This window comes from Nicotiana tabacum, chromosome 5 (genome assembly GCF_000715075.1).
Source record: "Nicotiana tabacum cultivar K326 chromosome 5, ASM71507v2, whole genome shotgun sequence".
NCBI classification, from domain to species: Eukaryota; Viridiplantae; Streptophyta; class Magnoliopsida; order Solanales; family Solanaceae; genus Nicotiana; species Nicotiana tabacum.
In genome coordinates this window covers 156,531,075-156,541,373 of record NC_134084.1, presented here as the reverse complement: position 1 = coordinate 156,541,373, position 10,299 = coordinate 156,531,075, and the positions used below count along the sequence as shown (strand labels likewise).

Below are 10,299 nucleotides of genomic sequence, written 5' to 3'. Positions count from 1 at the left end.
ACAGTGACTGCATTATTTTCAGGAATTAGGGATATAGCTTTTAGTACAACTTTTTTCTTTTCTTCTCAGCTATGTGTCTGAGCTTAGCCATGTGACCAATCGTAACCAAAGTTCCAAACCTTTTAACTCTCTCCCAGTGATACAATTTTTAAAGCTTTTCGGAATAACACATTTATCTTTTTGGAAACTCCAACCACCACTCATTTTAAAAGCTAATTTTGGTATTATTTTTATATATTTGACTTACACGTCAAAAGTATTTTAATTTCTTAAAGTCAATGCTCAGTCAAATACCTTCACATAAGATGATACAGAATATAAATAACCAAGAGGTCAAGTGGTGTTCGACACCATTTCCAGATGTTCTGGTTGGTGGCTTCTGATATACACATCCTCTCATCACATCACATGGTAATGTTTTGAATGTTTTTGTTGTAGCTATATATGCAATAACTTCAAAGGAATGGGACAGGTTCTTTAGCCACTTGGCCACTTCACGCTGAATTATATGCAAGCAGTTCTATAAATACAACCTTTTCCTGGTGCAAATTTCACAACAAATTCCAGATCAAACACAAATCTATATCAATCTAAACAAGTCCTACTTCAGTAAAAAAATAATCAAACCTCCAATACTTGACATATCAAGAAGTCATGGTGTTCCGTTTGTTACCAATGATTTCCAGTGTCAAGCAAATGCACAAACTGCAATCCATTGTTACAAGGAATCAATCAGATGTTCCTAAAGGACATTTTGCAGTTTATGTAGGTGAGAAAGAGAAGAAACGATATGTTGTGCCCATTACATACCTGAATCATCCTTCTTTCCAGAACTTGTTACGCAAAGCAGAAGAAGAATTTGGATTTCATCATCCAACGAGTGGTCTAACAATACCTTGCAATGAGAATGATTTTGTTGATGTGACTTCTCGACTGAATTTATGAAATGAAGAGCCATATTGAAGTAGCATTCTGAGCTTCAGACTAGAACTAGCTTAGAATTTCCAGTTTTTGTTTTCATCTTGCTAGGAAAGAGTTAAGTTGTAAACTTATGTACAAAGCCTTCAAGAAAAGCATATAAATGAAAGCTTTACCATTATTTATTGTCTTTAGAAGATGGATAGCCAAATTGTTTATTTGTGATTGTTGAATAAATCTGCCCACAAAGATTGGAGCTCACATTTAGTGTTATAACTGAATCTGGATTTCAGATTCCCAGCTTGTTACTTCAATATCTCAATAACTAAACCATCCCTTTGGGATGAACCTGATCAAGTATTTTTCTCTGCTTTCCAGGGAAAGCGTACTGTTAGAAGTCAGTAGGAGATAATAGATTGTAGAAATACTGTTTAAAGTATGAAAATTTCTTCTTGCCACATGCTACACAAGGAAAAGATATTGAATAACATAGAAATTAATTGACCACTAGATCAAGCACTATTAGCTTGAAACAGCATAATGTTAGAAATAACCACAGTTTGGAGAATTTTTAGTTAGAACGAAAAAGAGTCAGAAACACCAGCATCCAAGGATACCTTTTTATCAATATAAGCATCCAAAAATGTTAAGATACACAATCCAGGCTTGAGCTGGTAATTAAATTAATAGTCTTTTTTGGTAATTAAAGAGGCAGCAGGCAGTTAATCTCTATCTCGTGGGCTTTCTCATAAGCATTTGGCACGCCAACTTGAAGTAATGTCAAAATGATCTTACTTAATCTGTAAAGAATCTTTATAATCTGTCAGTAAATCAAGAAATTAGGGAAATAGTGGTTGCTAAAATCTAAATCATAAATATATGATTTCTTTTGGCCCATCGCTACTAAAATCTCCTTATTCGGACGAGGTTACCTACTCCTACAATACCTGCAAAGCACTTAATCGATTTGTACTATTTAAGATATCAGTGAATGAAACCCTAAAAATTTACTATTAAATCTTACTGATTGTAACGTCTCGAGACAAACTTACCATCCTCAGAATCCTAGGCAAGTACATATGAGGTTGCAAATTTATATCTTTGTAAATTCTTGCGCATATAGTATTAATATTGTTAAAAAACTCCAAGCCATGTGAGGTGGGGGGGGGGGGGGGGGGGAACCAAAAAAAAAAAAAAACCTCATAAGATCATAGCTAAATAACAGCTGCTGTAATATGCAAGGATCTTTATAGATATAACTTTTTCCTGTGCAAATTTCAGAAAAAGTGATCAAACACCAACCTTTAATTATAAATCTAAACAAGTATCAATCAAAACTCCTTCAAGCACCATACTTACATATTAAGTAGTCGTGGGATTCTTTTTTTTTTTTTTTTTTTACCAATGATTTCCAGTGCCAAGCAAATCTACAAATTGCAGTCCGTTCTTACAAGGAATCCATCCGATGTTCCTAAAGTACAAAGCAAATCTTTCTCACTTTATACAAGATTAAATGCCTGAATAACATGTCTGTAAAGTCAGACGTGGATAGTCAACAAAAACAGTACCAGGATAAATTGAAATGACCTCATAATCACATGTAGTTGTACCTATAGGACAGTGCTCTTCAGAAGACATGTAACTATTTATATATTTGACTTACACGTCAAAAGTATTTTAATTTCTTAAATTTAGTGCCCCGTAAAATACCTTCACATAAATGAGACGGACGGAATACAAATATGATGAAGAGTTTAAGCCATCAAAACTAAGTTCACACTTACATTGAACGGGGAAAGCTCAGACAGTAACCAAGAGGTCAAGTGGTGTTCGACACCATTTCCAGATGTTCTGGTTGGTGGTTTCTGATATACACATCCTCTCATCATATCACATGGTAATGTTTTTAAAAGTTTTTGTTGTACGACCTGCTATTTATGCAATAAATTCAAAGGAATGGATAAGGTTCTTTAGCCACTTGAATTGACCACTTGACGCTGATGCATTCACAGGGAATTAGAAATTACTGCAAACTACAGCTGACACGCGATGGAACTATATGCAAGCAGCTCTATAAATATAACCTTTTCCTGTGAAAACTTCACAACAAATTCTAGATCAAAACACAAATCTTTATCAATCTAAACAAGTCCTACTTCAACCACAATTTTATCAAACACCCAATACTTGACATATCAAGAAGCCATGGGATTTCGTTTGTTACCTATGATTTCCGGTGCCAATCAAATCTACAAATTGCAGTCTGTTCTTAAAAGGAATCATTCAGATGTTCCTAAAGGACATTTTGCAGTTTATGTCGGAGAGATTGAGAAGAAGCGATACGTGGTGCCAATAACATACCTGAACCATCCTTCGTTCCAGAACTTGTTACGCAAAGCAGAAGAAGAGTTTGGATTTCATCATCCAACGAGTGGTCTAACAATACCTTGCAATGAGAATGATTTTGTTGACGTGACTTCTCGATTGAATTTATGAAATGAAGAACCAAGAAGTAGCATTCTGAGCTTCAGATTATAGCTAGCTTAGAATTTTCAGTTTTTGTTTTTCATTATGCATCTTGCTAGGAAAGAGTATTAAACTTATGTACAAAGCCTTCAAGAAAAGCATATAAATGAAATCTTTACCATTCTTTATTTGTCCTTAGAAAATAGATAGACAAATTCTTTATCTGTGATTGTTGAATAAATCTGTCCACAAAGATTGGAGCTCACATTTAGTGTTACAACTGAATTTGAATTTATGACCTCCAGGTTGTTACTTCATTATCTCTATAACTAAACCATCCCTTGGATGAACCTGATCAAGTATTTTTCTCTACTTTAATTTCCAGGGAAAGCAACTGTTAGGAGTCCGAGGGAGATAATAGATTGATGAAATATTTTCTAGAGTATGAAAATTTGTTCTTGCCACATGCTACAAGCACTATTAGCTTGAAACGGCGTAAACAATTCTAGTAATACTAGAAGCAAATGTTACAAAATAACCACAGTATGGAGAATTTTTAGTTAGAACAAAAAAGAGTCAGAAACACCAGCATCCAAGGAAATCTTTTTTCAATATGACCGTCCAAGAATCTTAAGATACACAATCCAGGCTTGAGATGGTAATAAAATTAATAGTCTTTTTTTGTAATTAAAGAAGCAGCAGGTAGTTAATCTCTATCTTGCGGGCTTTCTCATAAGCATTTGGCACGCGCGCCAACTTGAAGTAATGTCAAAATGATCTTACATAATCTGTACAGAATCTTTATAATCTGTCAGTAAATCAAGAAATAAGGGAAATACCAGTTGCTAAACCAGCTCAATCTCATACAGCAAATTTAAAGCATAAATATAAGATGTTGTATCTTAAGATAAGCCGAAGCAAATCTGTTTATTACATATTTAGTACAAAATAAATCTTTATCACTAAATACAAGATTAAGGGATGAATAACATGTCTTGGAAGTCAAATATAGACAGTTAACAACTTGTTATCAATGATTGAAGATTGAATGCATATAACAACCTGCACCAAAATAGTATCTGGATAAATTAAAATGACCTCGTAATCACATGTAGTAGTACTTATAGGACAAGTGCTCTTCAGAAGACATGTAGAAAAGGACATATCCAAACTTGTATGGCAGATATGTCAGGATGAGCAACTACTTATCCATTTTGACAGCAAGAAATGAACCAATATTGATTGAATTATATATACTGGGGGGGGGGGGGGGAAACTTTACAATGCCCAACTTTTAAATAGAAAAATGGGGAAGATTGGAACTGTAAAATAAGCCTAGAGCCACTGTGGGGAATCTTAGTAGCTCAGTTGGCTGGTTACCTGAATTTTCACCTGGTTGGTGAGAGTTCGATTCTTCACCTTGTAATCCCCTCCCCATTTTCCCTTCGGCTGCTACTCTGCAAATACAATGAACTATGGCACAATAGAAACTAGAGAAGCAGCTGGGAAAAAAGTAGTTGTATTCAAGCACTGCAATCAAACAACAAAGGCCCCAAATATGCCTCATGGGAACATGTCCTTCAGTAGCAAAAATTATCCAATAGAAAAGAAATAATGAAGGAAAAAACTGAGAAAAAATAGTACAAAGGAGAAACTTTCTACATAGAAGTACGCGGTTTTGAGTCGGAAAACTATGTGCTAAGCCATAAATGTATTGTCAAATAATTTAAAGAGAAAGGTCTTCTATCGTACAGCTGCAAGTTGGGGAGCAAGCAGAGCTTTCTACTACAATAATGTAAAGCAATTGAGTCCACTGTCATGCTTTGTTAGAGCGAATTTGGTCCCACACTGTTGGGATATACTACAAATAGATCAAACTAACTCCTCCAATCAATCACTATATATACATCAGAGAACTCATATGCAGAAAAGCAAAAGCTTCTTTTAATAGAACACATATCACTTAAAGCTTGCTTTCAATTTCTTGTAATACTCTTTACTTATTAAAGTTGAAAATAAGTCATGGGATTTCGTTTGTTACCAATGATTTCCAGTGCCAAGCAAATCTACAAACTGCAGTCTCTTCTAACAAGGAGTCTTTCAGATGTTCCGAAAGGACATTTTGTGGTTTATGTAGGTGAGAGAGAGAAGAAAAGGTATATGGTGCCAATAACATACCTCGATCATCCTTTGTTCCAGAACTTGTTACGGAAAGCAGAAGAAGTGTTTGGATTTCATCATCCAATGGGTGGTCTAACAATTCCTTGCGTAAACTTATGTAGCTTAGAATTTTCAATTTTAGTTTCATCTTACTAGGCAAGAGTTGTAAACGTATGTAAACAGCCTTCAAGCAAAGCATATAAATGAAATCTTTACCATTATTTGTTGTCTTTAGATGACGGATAGCCAAATTCTTTATCTGTGAAATGTTTATGTATCTTTTTTATTACAATTGTGGTGCCTAGACATCTTGTGTACACCTCGACTAATCCACCGGGAAATCTGTTTTATCCACAAGCACAAGTATTGCCCACTAAAATTGGAGCTGATGCGCTCACATTTAGTGCTGTAACTGAATTAGAATTTAAGATCTTCTCTGCTTTCCAGAAAAAGCTAACTGAATCAGAGAGAGATAATAGATTGATGAAAGACTTATTAGATTAAGAAAAAGTTCTTCTTGTCACATGCTACACAGGGCAAAGATAGCAAATAAGATAGAAGTTAATAGAACAACCAGATCAAGCACACCATTAGCTTGAATTGCTTGCATAAAGAGTTTTAGTATTCAAAGAAGTAAATGTAGAAAGAGACCCCAGTAACATGAACAAATTTCAGGTAGAATAAACCTAGCCGAAAAACCAACACCAAGGATATCCTTGTATTAATATCAGCATCAAATAATCTTAAGATACTTAATATAGGCTTAAAATTGTAATCAAATTAATAGTTTTTTATATGTCAGAATCAATGATTGAATATTGGATGCATATAGCAACCTGCATAAAAATAGTGTCTGGATAATTTATAACGACCTCAGAATCACATGTACCTGTACCTGTACCTATAGGACATGTGCTCTTGAGAAGAACTTTTAAAAAGGATAAGCGCAAATTGGTAGGACAGACATTTCAAGATGACCAACAAATTATTCATTGTGACAGCAAGAAATGAACCAATCTTGATTGAATCATTGAGGGCCAAAAAAGAGATATTCCACAGTGCCTGAAATAGAAAACTGTGTGCGAGTGGAGTTGTAAAATAAGCCGAGGGTCACTGCTAGCTTCATCACCAATGTATTCTGAAGCGTTATTTTGGTACAAGTACTGAATGAGGAAGATAGAGCAGTGATCTAAAATTCTGAAGCTAAATACATAGATAGTTTGCATATAGTTAATAGGCGAACGGAAACAATAGATACCATTTGTACCACCTTTTTCAACTTCTATACTCCTTCTCTACCAGGAATTTATTAACCATGCTCCTGAGTAATACTGCTTTCTCATAGTGAATCCTGCCTCTTTACTACATTTATACTGTTAATCAAACAAAATATAATTTGATATTTCTACGCAGTGGGCTATGCTTGGTCCCAGGACCAAGACACTAATGTGTGATCTGCTTAAAAATGTTGTTGGAAGGTTAGGATTGCAGTCAACAATCTCATCTGGTTGACTTCTTAGTCTTCTCAAAACCTTTTGATATATCAAAACTTCATATTATTTATAGAAATTAGAGAAGCAGATGAGAGAAAATGGTTGCATTCCAGTACTACAACAAAACAACAAAGGCCCCAAATATGACTCATGATTAAATCAGAAATCTGAAAAGATAAGAGTAGCAAAAACAATAAATTATCAAATAGAAGGAAAAAAAAAATTGACGAGACAACTGAGTCTACGTAGAGATACGCGGTTATGAGCAGGAAAACTATGTGCTAGGCCATATATGTATTGTTAAATCAAAAGAAAATTCTTCTATCTTACAGCATCAAGTTGAGGATGTTTTGTTAGGGTGAAGTTTGGTCCCACACTATTTGGTTACTACTAAAGCCAATCCCTATATATAAGAATATAAGTCAGCCAACTCATTTGCAAAAACCATAAGCCTATTTCTTCACACTACATACACTTAAAGCTAGTTTTCAATTTCTTGCAGCATTCTTACCAGCTAAACGTTGAAGAGACGTTCAACGACATGAGGATTCATCTGAAGACAATCTTTGATCATGCTAAACACAGCATTTTTCTCCACCAAAGATCAACTGCAAACACTTCATCAAAGTTGGCAGATGTTCCCAAGGGTCACATGGCAGTTTATGTTGGAGAGAGCCATAATAATAAGCACCAATTCGTGGTACCCATCTCTTGTTTGAAGCATCCTTTGTTTCAAGAATTGTTGAGGCATGCAGAGGAAGAATACAGATTTGATTATACAACGGGGGGCCTTGCTATCCCATGTAGTGAGACTACATTTCTACGTGTCACTGCTCCCTTGAATGGCACTACTAATTAATAAAGGAGGATTACAAGTCTAGTTCTTCAATCTGTACCATCAAGTATAATGTAGGATAGAAGTTTACTAGTTCATAGATTACACTTTCCCAACTTTACCAGGACATTTGGATATATTTTCTTGTAATATCAGTGTTGTTTAAGCCAATACATTGCTTTTCAGCATCATCACTATCCTGATTCCCCACTATTATTACTAAAAGAGTAAGTAACGGATTTACATTTCCAAGTCACTTGCATGTAATCAGCTGCAACAAAAATCCTGCAGAGTGAAAAATTTGTAAGAAGTCATATAGTCATAGGAATCATGCAGCATTTACACCAAAAGGGAAAAGATATAATAGGAGTGCAAAAATTAAAAAGGAGTATTTTACACTCGCCAAATAGTGACTTCATCTCAAGACATTTTTTTTGATGAAGTAATAATAGATTTCATTGCTGGCATCAAGAAGATGCATAATAATACAAAAGTTACTGTTAGCTCAATTACAAAAAGACTATTCTAGTACCAGGGAGTTAACGAAGTTCAAAAAATTGTCACGAGAATCTCAAGGCATTTAATCATGCTAACAGAATGGTTGCCTATTTTACACTTTCCATACCATTGTCTGACTTGGTTAAAACTCTTCCTTTTTTGCCCGTCCCTGCTAAAATCTCCTTATTCAGACGAGTTTACCTACTCCTTCAATACCTGCAAAGCACTTATCCGGTTTTACTTCTCCATTTAAGATATCCGTGAATGGAACTTAAAAGTTTACAACTAAATCCTATCGACTGTGAAGTCTCGCGCAGTCAAACTAATTACCATTCTCAGAAACCTAGGCAAGTACATATGAGGTTGCACAATAAAATTTATATCATTGTAAATCCTTGCGCATATAGTATTAACATTGTTCAAAAACTCTAAGCCAGTACATCAGCAAAAGTCTTAGAAGTAACAAAAGCCTATTTATAGTGAAGCGTGGAGGTCACATGGTGTCCGCATGGTGATATTGATATTCGGGTCCTCTCATCACATAGTACTGTTATGAAAGTCCGTTGTACGGCTAGCTATTCCCGATGCATTAGTAATATTATCAGAACAAGCCAAACAATAACTTTATAGGGATGGGTGAGGTTATTTAGCCACATGACCACTTCTCCCTGATACATTCACAGGGAATAAAAAATTACTGCATTTTTTATTGAGCTTTGTGATCAGAGCCACGTGAGGTAACCCCCCAAACAAGACCCATAGGCCATAACTGAGCATGTGATTTTTGCCTTATATATATTACTCTCAAAAATTTAAAATAAAATATTTTTTTTTATTGTTTGCAATTGTTGTGAATTTGATGTTATTTTCCATGTATTATTTGCATTTTTTTTTTGTATGTGCATGTCCATTTGTTAAATTAATAAAAAATACAAAAATATGTGGCATTTTGCATTTAGGATTCAAGTTTACCATTAGGGGTAATTAAGTTTGTTTTACAAAAATGAAAATCACAAAAATAGGAATTTTTTGCGTTGTTAGCATTTAATGTCAAATTGTGCAATTTTATTTTAATTGGTGTTTAATTGTGTATAATAATTGTTGTTAGGAGTTTAATTAGTATTTTTGGAGTTAATTTAGTTTATAATTCAATTTAGAATTTTAGTTTTATCAATTAAAAGAAAAGAGAAACAAAAAATAAGAAGAACAAACTCGGATTGGGCCAATTTTCGGAATTAAAAATAGGCCCAAAACACTTCTACCCAACCCAAAACAATACCAGGCCCACACCCATGACTCATACCCTACTTGGTCCACAACCCAAATACCCAAACCATACACTTATGCATCAGCCGTATCTTTCATTATTTGGGAACATATTTGGATATCACATTGAGAAGCTTCACCTCCTTCTTCTTCTTCAAGAAGAAGAAACCCTAAAAAAAAAAACCTAATCATCTACAGCCGTCATCCTCGTCTTCAAGTCGCCATACAACCTCTTCTCCTCCATAAACGTTGTTTCTTTTCCTTCACGAAACAGCCATGACCGCTGCTCCTTCTCCTTTCGCGAAACAGCCATGGACGACCAAACGAGCTCAGCTGCTCGCCTACGACGAGCAGCAGCCATCACTGCCACCTCCAGCTGCTCGACGTCCAGTCGTTTTCCCCTCTCCGCCATCACCTTCACGTCCACTCCAGCTCCCTCACGTCGAGCCTTCTCCGTCGACCACTGCTTCACGTCGACCACCACCCCGTCATAACGACACTACCCAACACCAGCCCACGACGCCATCAGCAGCAGCGAGTCCAGCTGCTGCCGCTGCTGCTCCTCACGACCACCCTCGTCTCCCTCCAGCTAGTCCGCCACAGTCCAAACGACCAGCTTCTGCTTCGTCCTTTTCAACACTCACAAACAATCCGTTCGACCTC

At 35.6% G+C, this 10,299-nt stretch overlaps 1 protein-coding gene and 1 long non-coding RNA gene across 2 annotated transcripts; one reads left to right on the top strand and one right to left on the bottom strand.

The window, feature by feature from the left end:
- Positions 1–367: 367 nt before the first annotated feature.
- LOC142181278 (uncharacterized) lies at positions 368–926 on the bottom strand. The gene is made up of 3 exons (XR_012709949.1): positions 811–926; positions 628–705; positions 368–539 (listed from the first exon to the last, which is right to left on the bottom strand). It is a non-coding gene; the product is annotated as an uncharacterized LOC142181278 (long non-coding RNA).
- A 2,197-nt stretch (positions 927–3,123) lies between these two features.
- On the top strand, positions 3,124–7,896 carry LOC107822752 (uncharacterized). Its single transcript, XM_075253161.1, has 2 exons — positions 3,124–3,390; positions 7,540–7,896. Exons 1-2 carry the CDS (start codon positions 3,124–3,126, stop codon positions 7,894–7,896), a joined length of 624 nt encoding a protein of 207 aa, XP_075109262.1.
- The last annotated feature ends 2,403 nt before the right edge of the window (positions 7,897–10,299 follow it).